Raw genomic sequence first — 22,654 nt, forward strand, 5'->3', positions numbered from 1 at the left:
AGGCAGTATATGGGCTTCCTCACATGGTGAACTGTGGAGATGTAAGAATGACATTTATAACAGAGACCCCGGGAAATTAGAGATGCCTGGAAGGTTGAGCATCTGCTAAAGCAAACTACAGGGGCAAAGTAGAGTTGAACGGAGTGGGGCTGGGGAATGCAACACACAGGCACCTGAGTGAGGTCACACTACCCCGAGCCCACGTGGAGTTGGGGGATTTAATGTTTGGCTTTCTGGGCTTTGGTCTCATTTTCAGCTTGTTCCATCCTGCTCCTTATTCCTCCCTTTGGGTAGTAGGTGATTACTCTGTGCCTTTTACGATATTGTGCATCAGGAGGGCATGGCTTCTCTTTCACTCTTGTGTGGGCTAACAGCTGAGTTGTCTTCAGTCTTGAAGGGAAATTTCTACAGAGACCAAACAGATTGTTCATTTGTGAGATGGTTGTGAAACTTTGTGAACCATGGGTGCACATAATTTGCTACAATTTAGATCTTAGGCCTTCCATAAAGATCATGGCTATATGTCTTGGGACTATTGGAGAATGGTGATTTCTTTGAAAGATGAAACTGAGGGGTAGGTCTTGGCTCGTTAAGAGTATGCCCTTGAGAGGAACAGAGGGACAGCAGCCCTTTCATCTCCCTGTGCTCCTACCCCCGAGATGACCCATTTTGCTCTGCCACAGGATTCTTTTAGGTGCTCCCGCTATGCTGTGCTCTCCAACTACTTATCCAAAAGTCATGCTAAAACTTTCTCTTTATAACTTCATTATCTCCATTTTTGTCTAGTAATAAAACGCTGTCTGATAGTGCCCAAGAAATATTTGCTTTTGTAATTATTTGTATCTTTCAGGAAAAAAATATATAGCAATAACACACTTAATCATTTTTAAATTAAGGACTAAACACGTGTTATATAAGGCTCAAGTACTCTCTGGTTGAAAGAATAATAGTTGAGTGAAAGATACCAAAAACAACTTTTAGTGGGGCTGGGAAATAACTCAGTGGGCAGTGGAACTATTATTACATAAGCATGACAACCTGAATTCAAATGCCCAGAACCTACACTGAAAAGTTAGGCATGGTCACGTATGCCTATCTTTCTAGCATGGTGAGAGGCAAAGACAGGAGGCTCAGTGGGACTTTGTGACTGCCAGCCTGACTCTGTGTTCAGTGAGGGACCCTGCCCCAGGGAAATAGGGGGAAAATTGATAGAGAAAGACATGTGATATTGTCCTTTAGCCTCCATGTGCACGCAGGTACATGTGCACACAAGTACATGCTCTGTGTGCATACGTGGACATGTGCATACACCATCCACAAAAGAAAAAAAAAGCTAAGGGCATGCCAGGAAAACCAAGCAGAGCAAAGGAGACTTGAGCAATGTGATAGGAGAAACACAGAGTGCAAGGGAGCCCCCACCTGGCTTGCAGAGGTCAGTGAGAGATCACAGACAAGGTTAGATAGACTAGGATGCCAGTCAATAAAAAAGCAAGGAGCAGGAAGGAAGGAGAGTGTGAAAATAAGTAAATCTTCATGATTGAAATAAGTAGAATTCTGAAATGCACATGGTGCCCTACACACAGGCAAAATACTCATGTACATAAAAAAAGACATATTTTTCAAAGAAAATGCACTAGACAAGAGACCATGAATTCTAAACTCTCAGACTGGCTGCAGTATAGGGCAAAGCTTATTGTTAGTGTGCAGGACCCCGTTTCTGTCCTCACTACAGATATGTTCATTTCAGCTAATGGAGGAGGCAGCTCCTGTAGTAAAAGCCAAGCCCACAATCTCCGATCTGAGTGCTACTCAGTTAGTGCTTACTCCTCCCCGTTGTTTCCAAAGGGTACTGTTTCTAAACTTGGATAGGGCTTGGTAATGGTTTCCTCCTTGGCTGCTTAAGGTTTCAGAGATGGGGCGGGAGGGGTCCTAACAAAATCCCTTTTATTCCTATTGACTTTAATCCTACCTGTGGTGAAAGGGTAGCCCTAGGTCTCTATGTTTAAAGGACCAATAGGCCTGGCTCTTCTGAAATTCTACTCGTCCCCTTCATTTCCACTCAGGCCCAAATCCAGGAGCAGACGGAGAGAGACAATCTCCCAGAGAAGGGGGGCCTGAGTACTAAACCTGATATCCTTCTTAATAAGAGTAGATAAGAAGTATAGGTAGCATGCATGAGGTTGCTACTATGTAACTACTCTGTCAGAGTAGTTAGTTATCAAAAAAAAAATCCTTTGGGGTTTGATATCTGGGATTAGGTAGCACTTTCCAGTCTCTGCCTTCCACTGCTTCACTGTATGTGTTATTTTTTAATCAGGGTTTTTTTTTTTTTACCTTCTGCAGAATTTAGATGAAATTCTTAATAGGTTGTTATTGCTTCTGAGCCATTTGGCTCAGGTATTCCTGTAGACCACTTTAACTGTTCAAATACTCCTTTATACCACAGATGGGTTTTTGATGTTGAAGATTAGTATGCACACACAAAGTTATTTCCATTGCTGCCATAGTAAAATGGCAGGTTGAGGAGTCCGAAGTGCAAGACACCAAGGTGTTTGGAGACACTCTCCCTACAGTTTGAGAATCATTGGTTTCAAGGGAGAAAAATTCATCTAAAATTAAATATGCACTTTACACAGACCAGGCAAAGTCATTTTTTAAATGCTGGAACTTAATTTACATTGTTTGTCATTTTAAAAAATACTTGAAATGGATATAAGTAAAGGCAGATTATATACTACTTTTACCTCTTTTTTGTTTACTTTCTATCATATATTGTAATTTTCTCCACAAGTAAATTAGCTCAGATCTATCAAAAGAAACAATCCTCCCAGTAGACCTATGAGTTGGTTGATTTTTTTTTGTCAGCTTGACACAACTTTGGAGTTCTCCAGGAAAGAGACCCCCTCAATTGAGAAAACACCCTTTTCAGATTGTCTGTAGGCAATTCTGAATGCAACTTTTTTGATTTATGATTAATATGGAAGGGGCCAGTCCATTGGGGATAGTGTCACTCCTGGGCAGGTGGTCCTGAGCTTTATTTAAAGAAAAAAAAAACAGGCTGTGTAGAATTTTCCTTTACACTGTGGGAACATATGTTGCAATGCTTGATTTAATAAAGAAGCTGACTGGTCAATAGCTGGGCAGGATAAGGTTAGGCAGAAGAGCCAAACTGAGATTGCTGGGATGAAGAGGGGCAGAATCAGGAGTCTCAAGCAAATGCAGAGAGAAGCAAGATGGACATGCTGTACTGAGAAAAGGTACCAAGCCATGTAGCAAAGTGTAGATTAAAAATATGGGTTAACTGAAAATGTAAGAGTTAGCTAGCAATAAGCCTGAGCTATTGGCAAAGCATTTATAATTAATATTGAGTCCCTGGGTCAGCTATTTGGGAACTGGATGGTGGGAAAGAAACTTCTGCCTACAAGGCTGAACAAGAGCAGGACAGTAAGCAGCACTCCTCTTTGGCCTCTGCTTCATTTCCTGCCTCCTGATTTCTGTCTTGAGTTCCTGCCTTGGCTTCCCTCAGTTGACTATGACTAGGGATATATACGCTAAATAAACTCTTTTTCCCCAAGTTGCTTTTAATCATGGTCTTTATGATGGCAATAGAATAGTAAACTAAGACAACCCAGAATATAGTTTCTTGCTAATTTTCTCTTTCTAGTTTATGAAATCCTTGGCAGTAGCAGTTGCTCATTTAGTAAAGGAGGAAATTATTTCACTTTAATCACTTTTATTCCCCCCATAGATGGTAAGCTAATAATGACTTTGGGTGCATTACCTCCAGCTTTTTGTGAGAAGTTGGTTTTGTTGTTGAAGTTTTATAACATCACATAATTACATAGTTTTTGATTAGGGACAACCACTAAGGCTCACTTCATGTAAAAAGAATTGGAGTGACCAAGCAAAATTCCATATCTACCTTCAAGGTCCTTGTGAACTTGCATGTATCGTCCTGTGACCAGCTTTGGCTACTGAGAAACTAAAAACATACACAATTCTGGAAAGCAGAGGACTCCTCCTGAAAATATAGTATGAAAGTTGAGCAAACACTAATAATTAACACATTCTTTCAAGTAAATGTCTAAAGCTGGAAATGTTCATATTGTATGAATGGATACTTGGAGACATTTTACATAGAACTTTGCAAGGCTGAACAAACATGTGACTTATCTGAGCTTTGTCTATCATATTTCTTGTCCAAGAACCAACCAAACACACATTTTCTCTTTGTGCATTTAGCTATGCTGTACACTGAGTTAGGCACAATACAGTTGAGTGATAAGAAGGAGTCCCACAAGGAACCCATTTTTCTCGCTGACAACCAGAAAAGGACAAAAGGATAATATTCATCACTAACAAGGCTTGCTGCACTAGTGGGATTTGAAGGGGTGGATTCTGCTCCGTTGTTGTTTTGCTTTATTTTGTCTTTAAAATTGAAGCTTTTGATTCTGTGAAACTCTGTTTTAAACAGGTCTACGTAAGTCTAAAATAGATGTGATTAAACGAAATATAATCACAATAAGCTTTGTGAGTTTCCTTTGCCCTGTGATCAGTGGTGCAGAGATCTGCAGATAGCAGAGTACTAGGCGGATGCTGACCTGTGGAGGAGGAAAGCTGTTACCAGAGGAACTTTATATCCCTCTATATATGGAGAGAGGAAAGAAAGAAATGTCTCCTCTTATCTGCTTAAGATCTGTTGCTCATAAAATTTTACTTTGTCTTGCATAAATTTCAGGAGGAACCGATGCACTTCAACTATATTGCATGCAGCACAACTAAACGCACTGGGGGAAAAAAAACCTAAAACTAAATACCACATATTGGAAAATCAAAGCGCTTGTTTTTAAAGATAGACACACCACCCAAGGGGCCACAATTTAGGGTCCCCCATAGCTACTCATCCCACTCTATCAGGCACCTGATCTTCTAGAGCAACAGATTCAGTGAGGGGAAGGAGAAGGTGGAGGAAAGAGGAGACAGAATTAGAGCGCCAGGATCCCTGCAGAACAGGAGTTTGGCACAGAGTGATCCCTTCCTCACCCCTGGCCAACGCAGGTGAGCGCTTGCAAGGCACTGCATCTTCGCAACAGCAGGTTAAAGATCAGGGCTTTTAATGCTTGCCTTCTCCCTTTCTGATGTTGTTCTAAGAACACCTTTCCCGATGTGATCGCTGACTTGGAGGACGTCCAGCTCCTGCCCAGAAAGCACCAACGAAATGGGAAACTGTGCAGTTGGTAATACTTATCACAAGAAAAAAAAAAAAGCAAGTAAATTGCTGTGCCCTTGCAAATGTGCCTGGCTATATCCAAAAGAGCAAACTTTCTTAAAGATGCAGCTTGAGTGGCAAGAGCTCTGGGGCCGACCCGTGGTCCAGCAGTGTCCCTACTCCAAGGACCTTCGCAGGCTGCTTGGGTCCCTCCAAGTGCAAGGCGCTCCCAACGTCTTCCTCAGACCCTGAAACCTGCCGGTGTCAGGCAGAACCCTCCTTGGAAAAGTCCAGACTCTAGATGACACTCAATGTCGAGGCAATCAAGCAGCTCCTTTTAAATAGCCCAAGATCTACATTTAGACAGAAACACATCCCAGTTCCCGGTAAATGCATTTCTGCTCATCCTGTCACTTGTGACAGGAACGGAGGGAAACAGACTGCGGGAGAGGGAGACAGGAGAGGCAGAGGAAGGACGAGAGAGGGGGAGACTAGACGCGGGTGGAGACGTGAGGGAGGGGCGGAGACTGAAGACTGGGCCCGGAGGGGACGGGGGAGGGGATGAGAGAGCGAGAGGCGGAGGGGCCTGACGAATATCCGCGCCCCGGAGCAGCGCTCCGTGGTTCTAATTAAAGCGGCGCTCGGAACCCGGGGGACCCGCCTGACGTCGGCAGTCGAGGGGATAAGAAGCGCCCGAGGACAGTGGGACTCGGAGCAGCAGGGTCTGCACTGTCCCCGTAGGAGCCGTGCGTCCTGTGTCCCTGGGCTGGACAAGTGGAGCTGGAGCTCCTGAAGTAGTGTCGGAACTGGGGGGACCGAGGAGCGCGGCAGGCGTGGAACCTACGGGGTGGGCTCGGGTGCCCGAGGGCAACGTGGGACCCACTGTGTCGGCGCAGGTGCCCGAGGGCAGTGCGGCACCCACAGCTGGCAGGTGCCCTTGCCTCTCCAGTCCAGGGTGGCCCTCCTGCTCCGCAGCTCCAGACCCGATCCCGGGCTGCACCTGTGGCCTCCGATCTTGGAGAAGTGTCCAAGCCCCCGCGCGCGGTTCCCGCGGTGAAAGAAAGTTGTGCGGCGGCGCGGTCTCCGCGCGGACTCCGCTTGCGGGAAACTTGGACTCCGGCTGGTGGGGCGGCGGGTCCCAAGACCGACCCGCAACGCAGGCCACCGGGGCCATGCGCGTGTCAGGGCGCCCGCTGCTCCTTGTGCTGTTGCTGCTGAGCACGGTGGGGGACCGGGGACGCGCGCAGCCCCGGGGGCCTGCAGACCGGCAGACACTGCTGAGGTTGCTTGTTGAGCTGGTCCAGGAGCTGAAGAAATTCCACACTGGAGACAACAAGAGGCTGCAGCTTCTTGGCGAGACCGACTTTGCCCTGGGCCGCAGGGAGGCCACGGATTATGGGGCAGACCCAGAGGAGCAGAGAGTGGGTGAGTGTTACTCAGTGTAGACATGAAGGACGCAGAGTGGGTGAGAGCTCAGCAGTGTAGACCATAATACGAAATAAAGTAACGGAGGGTTCTGGCATCGTAGATGTGAAAGGCAGAAAGTGGTGAGTGTCTGGCAGTGTGGATCTATGAGGATAGAAAGAGTGTGGAAAAGGGAGCCCCAACCCTGTGAGTCTGAGGACCAGGTTAGACCACAAGGGACAGAAAGTTAGTGAGATTGAGCTGTGACCATATGGATCAGTGGGGTGGGGGAGTGGATGAGGATACAGGCAGCGGAGACTACAAGAAATTGAAAGTGAGTATCTTAGCAGTATAGACCAGAGAGGGCAGAGTGGGTGACGGCTGAGCGCTTTGGTAGAGAGTGATTGAACAAGGTGGAGCAAAGGGGACTTGAAGGGATGAAGTCCTGGCAACGCAGACCTGATAGACAGAGACTGAGCGAAAGAGAGTCTTGGCAAGATGGACCCGAGAAACCAAGGATGCCTGAGAGTCCAGCAGTGTAGACCGGAAGAAAAAAAGAAAGAGGGAGGTCCTGTCAGTGTGGGTCCTGGAAGAGTTCTAGCTACAACGTGAACTGAGGAGCAAAGAGTGGTTCTTGGCAGTGTGGACGAAAGGGCTACCTCCCATATCCGAAAGACACGTTGTATTAGTATTTCCTTAAACAGAATTATTTTTTTAGAAACACAGCTTTAAAGATGAATCAATTTAAAATTTTTTTTTTAACTGAGGGATTTTTTTGCGTGTGTTTTGTTTTGATTGTTTCTCAAGAAAAAAGAAACTGGCAGAAACAAGGGCGTGTGTGAGAGCCTCTACAATAACAATCCCAATCCCCTGCTAAAATGTGCTGGTGCCCAGTTCAGGACACTCTGCTCTTTCCAGCCCATCATCTCCAGCAGAGGGAAAATGGCCAGAGCTTCCCTGGTGGAGCGCTTCCCAGAGTGGCCCATGGGAACTTCTCAGGGAAGCATGCAAGCTTTTAATGCTTTCATGACACAATTAGGTCAAATATGATGGGGTCACTTTTGTGTGAACTGGCTCAAGGAAGGAGTACATGAAGAAAGGCCTTAGGGAGTAGTCCCCACCTCCCTCAAGAAGGACTCAGTGTCAGGCTCTCCCTTCAGCTATTAGGAAAGAGGAGAACAATATTTCTGGTAAAATAAAACGTGACATTACACAATCATAGAGAAGTTATTGGCCTCATGTGGGTTAGAGACTTAGAAAATGGTTTCAGAGTCTGAAAAAAAAAGCAAAAAGAATAGCCAAACTCGGGGTGGGGGGAAACAAACAAACAGGGAACCATCGCTGGGGACCAGGTGCCAAGGACAATGAATTGGCGTGTAAAAACCCTTTCCTTAGGGGCCCTTCTTTGCCTTATAAACCAAGGTGATGTACATTTCCAGATGTTCATACCAGCCTCACTATCAGGTAATTGTAAAGAAATTTGACCATTAAAAAATTACTTATAATGTCTAGTGTTTAATAACATAATTTTTGTTTTGTTTTAAAGGTTCAGGCTTGTTTCTAGAATTTTTAAATTCTGCGAAATTTGATTTCAAAGTTCTTTAAAGTTGCATACAAGTGATTCATCCATTGGAACCTATCCGAAATAATTTTTTTTCCAATCCTATAATTTTAGGGCCTGTGACTCTTGTCATATCCAGGGAGAACAGACTGATAATGTTGGAGCTTTATGAGTGGTTAATACTGCTTGACAAAAATCATGTCCTGATCTAAGCGTCCACATGGTAGGATGTGCAGCTAGCCAGTGTTCTCCTGTTTTATCCAGGGCACTGTAGTGTGGATGATGCCATTCTCAAAAGCTTCCCCCCTGCTTACTTAGCATCACACTTAGTAGGTGCTTTGTTCGAGTAATACAATTTCTCACCCCTCGTAGAGATTGTTCCTCGAGATCTAAGGATGAAGGACAAGTTTCTGAAACATCTCACAGGTGTGTGTTCCCTTCGCTCCTCTGCCCTCCCTGCTCCTTTTTTGCCCTGAGTCTTCGTGACTTTCTTCCTCTGTGTTCCAGGTCCTCTTTATTTCAGTCCGAAGTGCAGCAAGCACTTTCACAGACTTTACCACAACACGCGAGACTGCACCATCCCTGCATGTAAGTGAGCATCCAGCAGGCAAATGGCGCTCCACTCTTCCTTTGCAGGGCAGCAGCTCTGCCTTTTGACAGGTGCGGGGGCCTGCGTGTCCCTGCCTGACTGGATTGGGGCAGGGTGCCTAGACATTGGAGCAGATGGTTTCAACTCTGCAACAACCAGTACCACTGGAAAGTATTTACCCCGTGATAGCCCGTCCAAACCCTTCCTTTCACTCACATTTTCATTGTGTTATGAATTCTGGCACAGAATCCATATTCTAGTTTATTGGCCACCACACAGGCTAGGTGAGAGATGCTCAGGTGTCTACCGGTGGTCAGAGTGTTGGGGTATAAAACAGTCTGGTTGGCCTGCAGTTTTCCCGTCAAACATAGTTTGACCATCCCCACTGCTCTGACCAGTGCTGTTTTCTTTCCATTAGTAATAAAACCCTCATCACTCAAGAATTTGATTTGCTCTTCCAAAGGCTGCTCTTCTGGCTATCCCCCTCAGCTCAGAGACACAGGGCTTGTCCATTGGCCCACTTCTCATATGTCTGCCTTTTCCATTTCTTTTCATTTTCAACATGATTCATCTGTTTATCTGCTGCAGTATATTTCACTTCCCCAAAATGACTCCTTGCACTCTTCATAAAACCATTTAAAAAAAAATGAGATGATTTTCACAGGGGGGAAGCCATCCAGACACACCAGGATCTGCCTGGCTGCTTTGAGAAAGGCTAAAGAGACTGAAGTAGCCTTCCCTGCTTGACACAGACATGGAGTAGGCATTTCTCTCTGTTTAGGCAGCAGAGCTTCTCTGAAATAAATGATGCCCGTCATTTACAGACTGCTTCTGTATGAGGGACATTGCTAGGTAGGTTCATGGCATCATATCTGTGGGTCTTGACCCAGCAAGGTGGTCTTACTAGCATGTTCCAGACATGGTTAGGCCTGTAGCCCAAGGTGAGCAAACATGCTTCCTGTAGAAGCTGGTTTTTCATGTGAACATGCCATGTGGACCCTTTGCATCCTTATCTCCCCTGCTTTCTTGTGCAATGAAGCTATCTTCTGTTTGAGAATTACTACCTTGCTTCTTGGGGCCACGGAATCTTTTTATTGTTTAAGTGTGAATCTATTTTGTAATAAGTGTATCATACAATACAATAACATGATTCTAGATTCTAAATTTGAGCATGACCTAGCATTCCAACCCATTCACTTAGAGATTAGGAGACAGAATTTAAATTGCTTGTCCTGGAGATATCAGAAGTCCAGGCTCAAGCCTCATGCTCCACCCTGCAAATTCTCTTCAGGCTTCTCCCATGTTGTCATGCTCCACATTGCTGCATCCTTGGGTGATAACATAGAATGACTCAGGTCACAACTTAAGCTGTGTCCCCAGAAGTGGAATGTTGACACATTTGTGCTTTGGGACAATTAGTTATGCCCATGTCTTTTCCCATAAAGAAAAGAATGATAGCTCTTCTAGGATGCTTTAGGATGTTCAGAAACTTGCAGAAGTCCTGGGGTGCTAGAGTTGATATGGACCATAGAGCCCAGCCTTCCTGGGCAGGCAGAAGTTGGTGGAGGGAAGAACCGAAGCTCTCTTATTCCCGATAAGCAGAATGTGCTCTGCTTTCCATGTCCATCACTGGTGGAGGAGCATTGCTGGGGACTTGGACTGAGTGAGATGGGAACACTGGAGTCTCTGAGCAGATTACAAATGGAAGCATGTACAGTTTGTTAGCTCACTCCTGAGCTCACAATCCACTCCCCCCTGGTACAGAATCTATTCAGGAAAACTACATTCCAAAAACTATGGAGGAGCAATAAAGCACAAGTCTAGGTGACCAATCATAAGCAGGTTAGGCTGTTTTCCCTCTCTGAGCCTAACATACATGTAGAAGCTGACTTGTGGGCACCGTGTGAATATTTGTCACTCATTCAGTTCTCCATCGAGGATAAATGCCTCCCCTTTGGAGGAGTTTTGCTAATTCTGAGAAATAAACTTTAGCAAACCATAAATTACTGAAGCTTTTCACAGAATTTTGTCCTGGCGAGACTCTGCTAGAGCTATGGGAACTGAACTCCCTCTATGGTTTTGACGGCGCAGAAGAATGAACTGTGGAGTCACAGGGAGCAACTGTGAACACCAGGCTTTGCTCGAAATATTACTTTTCTTTTCCAGCCTACGCTTGAAAACCCGCTTTTAATTTTTTTTATTCATCTTTTTCTTCATCATTGATAATTGAGTCTAGAGCCTCCCCCAGGCACTTATCAGTGAGCTATACCTACCTCCATCTCTTATTTTTTTACTTTTTTGGGACATTGTTCTTGTTAAGTTGTTCAAGGTGGCCTCAAATTCATTCCATAGCCCAGGCTAGTATTGAACTTCTTATCCTCCTGCCTCTGTTTCTCGCATAGACTCCTAACTCGATCCAGTCTGCTTTGCTCCTTTTGACCCTCTTTCTTTTTAATATCACGGCAAAAATCTGTAAGCCTCATCTCAGGTGGAGACTTTGTCTGCATGCAGTCTGAAAGAGAGTTCACACAAAGGCATGTTAAGAGCCTATCTCACTAGAAGCAACACTAGGGGCATTTCCGTGAATCTGTCAGCCACACTTCCAAGGATGCTGTGTCTGTCGTCTCTGTAGCCCTTATCTGATTTCTGCTTGTAATGCCAATTTCCCCCTGAAGTAAGTAAGCAACTTAGAGCTCGCAATTTCAAGTAACAACCTCTATGCTTCTAGGGACTTCAGAATATTTTTTAAAAAATGGTGGTTAGAACACTTTATATACTTGCAAAAAGTCAGCCTATGCTTAATTTTAATGTTGTGCAGGAAACTGACAAGAGTCCATGGTTTGTTTTCACTGCAGATTATAAAAGATGTGCCAGGCTGCTTACACGGCTGGCTGTCAGTCCCATGTGCATGGAGAGATAAGGTAAGCTCCCAGACAGACAATCGAGGTGACCACACAAGTGTCAGAATCCCATGTCAGTCATAAAACACACACACACACACACACACACACACACACACACACACACACTGAGATTCAAGCATTCTTTCACTACAGTAGCCTGGCTCTGAGCAAGAGACAACCAATTTATCTCAAAACATTGGCCATGAGTAGAAGGCTCCCCCTGCTGGCTATCTACAGTGGACATTGTTACTGGCTCTTACATAGCACATAGCTGACTGATTACTACAGTTTAAATCAGGACACATGTTTCAACCCATTGCTGTTGACTTCTAGACTGTACTAATTCACTAACATTTATGAACACAAACACCCCTTCGGAATTTATTTAACAAGCAACGTAAGAATGTGGCAGGCTAGGACTGTGGTTCCCTGCTGCCCGGCATTACACTGCATGTCAGCCCATAGAAACACCACATTCAAACACTGAAGCGTGCGGGTGGGGCATAGCTCTCAGAGGAAGAACAATTGCAAGCATGTGACCCCGAGTTCAAATCCCTGTAGCCATGTCAAGTGCCAGACGTGGCAACAGACACCTGTAACCCCAGTGGCCAGACAGGAGGGTCACCTTAGCACCAGTCTGAGTGAGAGGCTCCGACTTAAAGGACTAAGGTAGAGTGTGACATGACAGGACACTCAGAATCCTTCCCTGGCTTGTGTGCATATATGAGCATGCACATCTGCATACACATATGTATCTAACACACACAAACACACCTTGGTAAAGTAATGCCAATTTGAAGTTAGACTATACTATTTGTTACTAACTACAGTCACATAAATGTTATGTACCTGGTGAAGGCTTGGAGTCTTATCATTATAGCAAAAAGCTAATACAGCTAACATAAATGTCTCCATGCGTGCTCACCCCTAATGCCCGGCGGAAGCAATGTAAATGCAGTATGAGGTTGTAACTGTACACTGGCCTCTGGATGCTCTCATCTGTGTTGCTAACAATGTATAGGAGGAAATGGCTCTACTTCCCAACAGATTCTACAGTACTCATTCTTCCAAGACTGACATAACTTTAGATTAACCAGTTCTGTATTTCTGTGTCATGAGTGTGTCAGGTATTATGTGGGGATTCACACCACAAATAAGACCTACTTCCTGAATGCAAATGGCTGTTTCCAGAAACCATGCCTGCTGTTCAGAAAATACAAATAACAAGTGGATGATGTATTTATTTTAGTAGCTGTTCTAGTTTGTCTCCTAAGAATGAATGAGAACAGCTGTCTTTTCTATACAGACATGCTCAGTACAACAGCAGCATCATGCACAGAGGTAAACCTTGGACCTGGCTGGGTCAGTAGGGCCAGGACACAGCAGCCCCACAGTGTTGGCACAAATCCTCACAATCTGGGTTGATATATCAGGACCAAGAACCACTAAAAATAAGAGGCTCTCTACTAATAGTGAAGAGAAACAGTGGGGGCTACACAGGCACGCTGACTCTTCCTGGACAAGTGTGTTTACACCACTCAAAGCTCAGAAGTACATGCCTTCTTTCCAACATTTTCAATTTGTTTAACCACTGCATTTACAGCAGACATATACATACATATACATTCATACATATATACATACATGACACACATGTATAGTGGTGCTGGGGAGATAAAAATGTCAGCTCCATTATGTCCTTTGGCAAGTATTTCCATTTACTCAGGAGCATGCAGAGAATGTCCACCTATCCACTGAGAACTTCCTTGCCTTTGGTACCACCTAGCATCCTGAGGGCTGACTGCTCCTGCACAGGATTCAGTTTCCCCAAAAAGCCAATCTGCCATCAGTCCACTGCACTCATGCGCCAGCTCTACCTGATCTACCAGGTATCCGCAGCACATCCATGATTGTCCCGATACAGATTACAGAAAACAGCCAGGAAAGGCATGCCGAAGACATGGCACGGGGCAGCCGCAGTAATCACACACTGCCCTCCGCTACATGGGTTATTATCCAACAGGAACTTGACAGGATATTGCAACACAGTACAGGGTAGGAAAATTCACAAACATTTGCACCAAAGGCCGCCTTCTTCAACAGCCACTTGTTCAAAATGAGTAAGGTTCAGTTTGTCCAAAATGCGGGGGTGCGGGGAGCAGTTCAGAACACTACTATCTCTACCAACAAGTTTAAAGGTTTTATTTTTTAAAAATTAAACTCTTTGAAATCAGAAGGGTTTAAATTGATAGCAAACCTGTATCTAGTGGTCACCAGTATAAACGGGCCGAAACAAGCATCATATCTCACAACAGAGGAAACTGTGAGCACACTGGTTCACAGTGGCCTTCTGCTCAGTCCGGTTCCCGTCTTCTTTCTTCAAGACGACTGGTCTAGATTCCTGTCCCTGCCCTTGCCAAATTCAAGAGGTTTCCTTGGGAAACTCAGTAACTGCCCTCAGAGCAGAGAAAGCATATTCTAAGTCACACATACACCTACTGTTGAATCTACAGGTCAGTTAAATGAAAAGCCTGAACTCTGGGATACTTTTTAAAGTATAGACTTGAGTACGAAGCACCTAAGTAACTAGTTTAACCTGAATATGGCCCAGTAACCTTGATGTTACCTTTCCCGTAGAACTCAAACAGGTATTTTAACAAGGGGTGCTAGAAAGGGCTTTGAAGGGATAGTGGCTTTACTTTGTGAACAAATGGGTGTCAGGCAAGCAAACTCCTTCCTGGAAGTAACACACATTGCAAATCTGTTGGCTGAATATCCAAGAAACTCTATCATACACATAAGACCAAGAACTGCAGTTAACGTGAGCAAGTATTTCTTCACCCATGTGCATGGTGGCTTTCACACTTAGGTAGCGAACACAAGGCAACTACAGAATTAAACAGTGAAACGCAGACTCCTTTATGAATGGGTTCTATTGCTGGACTCACTGGTCCTCTGGGGTTGGCAGTAAGAAGTGAATGGCTGTGTGAAATCACATGTCATTGTTTTCAGCTGCAGAGGAGCAACCCCGGGAACCTTGAAAAGTGCCTTGGAAACCAACAGAGAACAGAACATCTTCATGCCCATTTCCTGTGGACAGAGATTTATTTTTGCATTCTTCCATAATTCCTTTGCATTTTCTATGTCGCTGACAGTTTACAAATACACATTCAGCAAATCAGTGTATCTGTCAGTGAGATTTGCCACTCTTAGACTGTAAGAACAGAGAACACTCCACATTTGATGTTTCATGCTATAAAAGGAGGTATTTCCATTTAAAGATTAGGTGGAACCTCAAGTATTTCTTTAGAAACATAGGCAGAACATTAAACTGTATTTTCATAGAGTATACAGTATGATTTGACATTTTGTATTACTTCTACAATTAAACTCCCAAACTAGAGTTTGGAACTGCATGAAAAATTTTAATGAAAACCAAAAAAACCTCACTTGTTTTGAAGAGTGGCATATCAGTCTGTGGATATGCCCAGGCCAGTCCCATCCGTCCTCTGTAAAGTACATTCCAGGTATTGTACAATGTGTAAATACTGTGAATAAGTACAAGGAAATAAATCCAGTGTTTGGTATAATGAACAGTCTTCAGAGTGACTCTTCTGTAATAGTGTTATTGTTCAGTATGTATACACACATACATACATATGTATGTTATCAGAGTGACTCTTCTGTAACAATATTATTGTTCAGTATGTATACACACATACATATGTATGTATGCAGAGGTGCCACTAGTACTAAATGACAGACTCCTGATTACTTGGTCTCACTTAGTCATCAATAAATACCCCAAGTAATTCATATTCATGACCTCCTACATGATTGTAAGAGAATGTCAAACTAAGAACCCTAACAACAGTTCCAAATTTTAATGGCTATATTTTAAATAAAATTAATTTGACTTAATTTAGAAAGATAAGTTTCTCTGTTCAAGAGCTCTTATAAACTCACGGTGCTGTGTGGGACCAAGAATACCACATTCCAAGGATCCGCATCTGAGATAGACATGTAAAAATTCAAGAAAACAACAGGATTTTATAACACAAAAGAGAAATGTAAGATCCTGAAACAACTACCAAACTAGGATGGACGGATTATGACTTCATCTACTTCCTTATTATGGCCGGCTACTTGCCGTTCGCCTTCCTAGTTTTTAACTTCATGAAAACTATGACCAAAGGTAATTAGCGAAGTGTCTGTGTCTGCGAGGACATCATGACCTCTGTCTGAGACAAGGGTATTGGGATAGTTGCTGTCTTCTAGAGGGTCAATTGTTTCATCTTCCTCCTTTGAGAGGGTAGGGTATGGCCCAGCAGATAACCCAGCAGATATCCAGGTCTCTGTGTCCTTTCAAATATTGGGACATTTTTTCTCACTAGAAATTCTCCAGTATTGGAGGTGACGAGAGGTAAACCAGGTACATCAGGCTATAACAGACAGTTACACCTACTCAGTTAGGATGCCAGAAGGCCCACAGGTAAGGATAGTTCTTGGAATCTCTTAACTGAGCATACATCACCAAGTGTCACAGCAATGTGCTTATATTTTCCATTACTTTACTTTCTAATATTGAGAATAAGTACCTAAACTTAATATCAGACCAAATAAAAAGGCACATGGAGGCAACATTTTAAATATACTTTTTTCATTTGTCAATAAAAAAAGCAGGCAGACACCAGATCTCTACTTCAGGTGTATTTGTTAACTTCCCAGTTTACTTCGCATTCTTTTCTGATATACAGCCATGAATCTGAGGTCACTGTCCTGCAGTGCATTAGCATGACTTATGCTTGCCGGTAACTCTCTACAATGCTGATGGAGGGACACTACAGACAGACCACTATTTAAGCACACACCTCCTTTGCATTAAGAGGCAAAGTGGCTCAAACAGGACAACAAAACACTGGACAAAAACCAAATAAGAGTAACACTGCTAATGTCCTACATCTGTGGCTCCCATCATCAGTGCACAGCCCAGGTCGGCCTGCTGGGAGTGTAGGCCTGTATCACCAAATCCAGTTTGTCTTCAGTGTGTCTGAGTTTAAATCTTCCAATGTTAAGTGGAAGGCTGATATAGATGGAATTATTGTCACAAGAGTCTAGGATAGAGAGGTATAAGGCAAGCAAATGGCACCATTGGGTGCTGGCCATGCGCACACTTTGGTAAGACCAGACCACCCAGGCTGGCTGGGCTCAGAGGCCGACCCAGACCTTGTAGGTCATTCTTACTTTATTGGGCTCTAGTTTGTTCCGTATTTCCTTGTTCCACTATTTTCTAATTAGGACAAGGTGAGAGGAAAGGTTCAATTAGTCTAAGAATACTTAGCCAAACCTCACACTGTCTTACTCAAATATTTTTACCTTTCTGAACATACACCTAATTTTGACCTACAGATGTTTTAAAGATAAACAGTAAAGTCAGCTGAAGAGACAGGTGGGGCACGGGGCTAAGGACTGGCACCACCCTTGGGCACGGCTCTGGTGAGTGAGCTGCTCAATGGTGGTGGCAGGACCACCTAGTGAGTCTTCTCCAGGAAAGCCTTGCAGCACCTGAGGCATTGCTGGTACACCACTTCGAAGTCAGAGTCATTGCCCTGCAAGGACAGAAAAAGAATAACCAACAATGGTTTATGATAACACTGTCCTCAGAAGACCCAAACCTGTCATTTAATACTACAGAATACATCCTGCCCATCGGAACAGTGGCCCCAAACCTGAAATGTACTTACATAATAGGGATCTTCAATAATGAGTTGTTTCTGTGGATCATAGCTCCCAAGTAGCTCAATTTTAGCTTTGCAGTTTTTAACTTGATTACTTTTTCTATTCAAATCTCTGTAAAATCGAAACATGAACTTAGATTTCTGATCTATGGTTTTAAGTTAAATAGGGACATCTGCTCGGGTTTATGAAATGTCCTATCAAGATACATCAGTGCAACCTGATGAGAAATGAAACCGAGCACTCTGCAGGCCTGTGGGCTCCTGTGGCTGACGCCAGGGCACTGACTCTCAGTCCCAAACGGGCGTCTTTAAGTCACACAATTATTAGCTTTTCTTTTGATTTTGAAATGTATTTTGATACAATAAAAATGATAGCATTTCAGACACATAAAGTGCCAGGAAAGAACTCAAAAAACAAAACAAAACAAAACAATGTATACCGCATTCCAAGACAAAGGGACAGCATGCAGTATAAACTACGTTCAGGTCAAATGAAGACAGGAGCAAGTAGGGCTGAGCGCGAGGCAGGTGAGTGAGCCAGGTGCAGCTATGGCTGGAACAAACAGTTTAGTGGAAGGCAAGGCGGCCACGGGGCGGCAGCTACGGTTTTAGGCCCTTCTATGCCCACACACCTGTCTCATGAAACATAGGAGAGTACCCTAAGTCCTGCAGGGGGGTACCCTAAGTCCTGCGTTCCTTGACTTCTTCTGGGCAATAAAGGGAATTTACTAATGAGGGGTGTGGCCCTGCAGGCCACATCAGCATTACAGAGCAGCCACTGCTACTTACCACCTTAGCCCATCAGTGTTAATTAACGAAAATTACAAACCCAGCGAAGTCTGTCTTCTCATAGTTACTCTAGAGCGCTGCACTCATAGGAAATAAGATATAAGATACTCCGCATCTGTTCCAGCAGCTAACAGAATCAGCGCAAATCAATGCACCACTTCTACCTCTAGCCCCAAACCAGCTGGCCTCCATGCTCGTTTATGGCAGTAGCTGGATTTTCTCTTTATTTGTAAACAGATCTCTGAGACAAACACACCCCACCCTTTGATATTCTTGGCTTTCTAGAAAATTCTGTAAATTACAATCAACCTTGTACATTAAAAACTGTAAGACAACAGAAAATCGTTTTGTACGACTTGCTGGGCCTATGATACGAATGGAAGGAAGACAGAAACACTGTTCAACATATGATTGCCTTGTAAAACGGGCAGGAGTGGTGGCGCTCACCTTTAATCCCGGGCTGCAGGAGACAGAGGTGGCTGTGAGTTCCAAAACAGACAGGGCTACACAGAGAACCCCTGCCTCAAAAAACCAAATATATGTAAGATTACCTCAGATTGCTTTCATCCATACATAGTATATAATCGAATGTGGCAAAGTCTTCTTTTGTAATCTACAATTAAGAAGCCAAAACACAGTGATTACATACATACAAAACAGTAATTGGGAAAAAACATGTAATTACATGTTAACTCATGAACTAAATTACATGTTCAGTCATTAACTAAAAATTTAACAAAATAAGCAATTTAGGATATTTTTAAGCTAAAAGATAATCATTGTATTTCCAAATCTATATTGTACAATAATTTTGTAGAAGGTTCTTTAAAATAATTAGAAAATACAAAGTGTGAACATAAAGTTGACTGGTCCCTCAGTACAGAAATGGAATTCTGTGGACACAAGGAAGCGACTTCCCGCAATCGCCTCCACTGCTCCATCTGTCACTCCTCTGATTGTCTGGGGCCCCGGTAACACATTCCAGACTCTGGTGGGCATCCATCATCCATGAAGGACAATAAAGAGTCTCCTGAACACCAAGCCAGGGAGAGGAGATACAGGCCTCAGAAGAGGGAGAAGAACTTGTTTTCAGAGGGTAGCAGCTCCACCAGGGACAAGAATCCATGACTTAACATGGAAGGGATCCCTCTAGAACTTCATCAGATGTACTTTTTTCTGCACCATAACGTTTAAGACATTTAAGTTCTCTTAAATATAGTTGAAGAAATTTATCTTCTACATTTTGACTATCTGGAAAGCACCTGGGTAAAAGGAACAATGACTATAGCCAAACAATAATAAAATGGTCACCTGCATGTTACCCTATTAAAAATAGAAAGTTTTAGCTTTTAGTATACACTTCTCTTAACTTTTAGCATAGCATTTAAATAATTACAAAGGGCTGTATTATTTTAATATCCCCAAGACTACAACTTATTTCAAAGATATTAAGCAAATATTATTATATAAAATGTTATTTTTTTCAAGTTATGAGAAATCTTAGCATTAATTTTGAACTTACTGCAATTAATTTGTCCTTTAAAAAATGGTTAATGCTTAACAATTTATGGTGTGAAACTACACTAGATGTTTGAATTTTAAAATAACGGAGGAAGAAGAGCAGCTAGAACCTCATCTCAGGAAGAATGCACAGTAAAGCATTTCCGCATGCACTCACACAGGACATGACATCTGACACCAACCCCATTACCAAACAGAATTAGAAAACCCACACCGAATAAGATTCTTCCTCAAGGTCATGAGCATGTTCCTAAGAAGACCTGGCTCACTACAGCAGCGTGGCGGGAATACAGCCACAGATGACACATCACCTCCAGGTGAGTTCCCATGAATGGACCTTACCTGCTGGTCCCAGAGAGCGCTGACTGGACCCTACCCAGAGCTCTCCCAAGGGCTTTTTAACTCTCAAGTCATTAGTCCAAGAGTTCTTTAACTCTCAAGGCATTCAAGCCCATATCCAGACAGCCCATTTACAGGGGTTTTATCATTGGTAAAAGTAAAACAAATTTTTTTTTCTTAGTTAAAAAATACAAATCCAGGACTAGAGAAATAGCTCGGTGGTGAAAAGCACTTGTTGCTATTGCAGGGGCCCAGGTTCAGTTCCCAACAACCACATGGTGTCTCACCACTGTGTCCTTCAAGTTTCAATGGCCCTGACACCCTCCTCTAGCCTCTGCAAGCACTACACAAATGGGGTACACAAACTTTCAGGCAAAACACTCAGAAAACACATAAAACAAAAATGAGTATTTTATAAAACATTAAAAAGCCAGAACTATGGCTTTTTTTCTGAAGATTTGTTTTCAATTTGTTTATTTGTGTGTGTGTGTGTGTCTGTCTGTCTGTCTGTCTGTCTGTCTGTCTGTCTGTCTATGTGGAGGTAAGCACCTGTGTGCAGGTGCTAATAGAAACTAGAAGGCATCTGCTCCCCAGAGCTAGAGTTATGATCTGCCTAGCATGGGTACTGAGGAAGACATCTGTCAGGCAGACTCTCTCATCAGCTTCTGCACTGGGTTCTATTAGGTTACGCCATCCAAGGTAAAGTTATGTGCAGTTGAGGAGTGTTTCCAAAGGACCTGTGGACCACGGTGAATATAGCTGTTTGATACAAAAGCACAGCTAAGGAAGCATGCACAACAACCAGGGAGGAGATGTCAGTACCGTCAATGCCCAGAAGACGCTGTGAGAGTGGAGACTCGGGCAGAAGCCACGGTGGAAAAGCAGGGCCCCAACTGCCTAGCTGTCAGTCTGGGAAAATGGAGAAGAAATCAGGGACAGCCTCAGAAGAGCAGGGCCAGAAAATGAGAGCTAGTAGAGGCTGTCCCTTGTGCCCTGACCAAGTCCTCCACTACCAGGGCAGAAAGCTCAGCAGGCCAAAGAGAAGTTGTGTGGACTCAGTAAAGAAAAGACCAACATTCAATGCTCCGAGCTGTCCCACCCCAGAGGGTGCTCTCCATGTCACACCTCAGGCCCAGGAGCAGAGTACCATTACCAGAAGCTTCCAATCCGACTGAGACACTTATCTCCCTGCATCCTGACAACAAAGGCACTACGATTGATTACACACCACCTGCAAGGGTGCCACAGCAGAGAGCAGAAAACAGACCTGCCAGGCCCAGGACAGGCCTGTGATTTCAGCTGCTTGTTTGTGACTGGGGAAGCAGGAAGATCGTGATCACGGGCAACCCTGGCTACACAGTGAGACCATCAAACTAAAAAGTCAACAATGCTGGGGATGCATCTCAGTGGCAGACTATTTGCATACAGGCATGCGTACCTAAGGTACTCAATTCTCAATATTCCAAAAACGGTAAAAAGAGAGCAGGCTCAGAAACTGACAGTATGTTCACAACATTGTGAGTTCATGGCAGCTTTCGCTACTGCACAGTATAGAGTCCATCAAGGCCCTGGCAAGGATGGGGGAGGAGCACATGAGGCCTGACCCCTAGCTGAGGAGGTCATTTTTCTTAAGTGGTGCAGTCAATGGTAAGCTACCCACTATCTAGTAAATAACCCCATACCACAGGCACAAAGACAACCCTAATTAAACTCAGTGGGATGAACACACGCACACACATGCAGGAGGGAGGAATGTTGGGAAGGAAGAATTCAAAGACATGAGGAGATAATAGGAAAATAGATAAGTGAACAGGGGCAAATACATTATGCGCAGATGAAATTATCAAGAATAAATTATAAAATAATAGTAACAGGATGATGTCCAAGAACTGTAAGAGGCTAAGTTTCACCAGAAAAGATCAAGTAAAACTTAAAACAGCCGCTAATAAAATGACAGACACTAACAACTCCATAAATACTTCTATGGATTTTGGAAATAGCAAAATGCTTAAAGCAGAAAACAAGTTAGCAGGGAATCTCATAACCCAAACAAAGTAACAGGATAGAAACCAGAGAAAAGAACATAAAGATTTTATGTTTAATGTACATAAAAGTTGTCTCTTAGAAAAAAAGAAAATATGGTAAAACAAGAGACTGCCATTTCCCAAAATTTTAAAAAATCAAGTCACAATTCAAAAAAGCATACTTTGGTCTCCCCACAGCAAAGCTGCTTAACTCTAGACCAGAAGAAAAACAAGCAGCCAGAAAGAAGATAGGTAATTTCAAACCAAAGGAACAGCAAAAACAACTGATCGGATCAACTTTTCTCAAGTAGAGATACTGTCATTTTTTTATAAACTTGTAAAGATAAGAAAGCGTTCCCAGTGTATTGAGGTAACAGGACAGAGACTGGTACAAACCCACCAGACCCCTGCACTCACGCTCGTCCATCTGCAGTGGTGCAGACACTGGGTACAAACCCACCAGACCCCTGCACTCACGCTCATCCATCTGCAGTGGTGCAGACACTAGGTACAAACCCACCAGACCCCTGCACTCACGCTCTGCACTCACGCTCGTCCATCTGCAGTGGTGCAGACA

At 43.7% G+C, this 22,654-nt stretch overlaps 2 protein-coding genes across 3 annotated transcripts in view; one reads left to right on the plus strand and one right to left on the minus strand.

The window, feature by feature from the left end:
* The first annotated feature begins 6,086 nt into the window (after positions 1-6,086).
* Positions 6,087-16,094, plus strand: Alkal2 (ALK and LTK ligand 2). Its single transcript, XM_005360660.3, has 5 exons — positions 6,087-6,634; positions 8,547-8,600; positions 8,682-8,762; positions 11,619-11,684; positions 14,679-16,094. Exons 1-4 carry the CDS (start codon positions 6,382-6,384, stop codon positions 11,681-11,683), a joined length of 453 nt encoding a protein of 150 aa, XP_005360717.1. The 5' UTR covers positions 6,087-6,381; the 3' UTR covers position 11,684; positions 14,679-16,094.
* A 267-nt stretch (positions 16,095-16,361) lies between these two features.
* Positions 16,362-22,654, minus strand: part of Acp1 (acid phosphatase 1) — a 13,468-nt gene continuing 7,175 nt past the window's right edge. For both annotated transcript variants that reach the window (XM_005360661.2, XM_005360662.3), the window contains exons 4-6: positions 18,745-18,806; positions 17,411-17,516; positions 16,362-17,275 (exon numbers count right to left, since the gene is read on the minus strand). In XM_005360661.2, the coding sequence (XP_005360718.1) occupies positions 17,198-17,275; positions 17,411-17,516; positions 18,745-18,806 (246 nt within the window). In that variant the 3' untranslated portion in view covers positions 16,362-17,197. The remainder of the gene's footprint in view (positions 17,276-17,410; positions 17,517-18,744; positions 18,807-22,654) is intronic.

Source organism: Microtus ochrogaster, linkage group LG3, assembly GCF_000317375.1.
Source record: "Microtus ochrogaster isolate Prairie Vole_2 linkage group LG3, MicOch1.0, whole genome shotgun sequence".
Taxonomy (NCBI): domain Eukaryota; kingdom Metazoa; phylum Chordata; class Mammalia; order Rodentia; family Cricetidae; genus Microtus; species Microtus ochrogaster.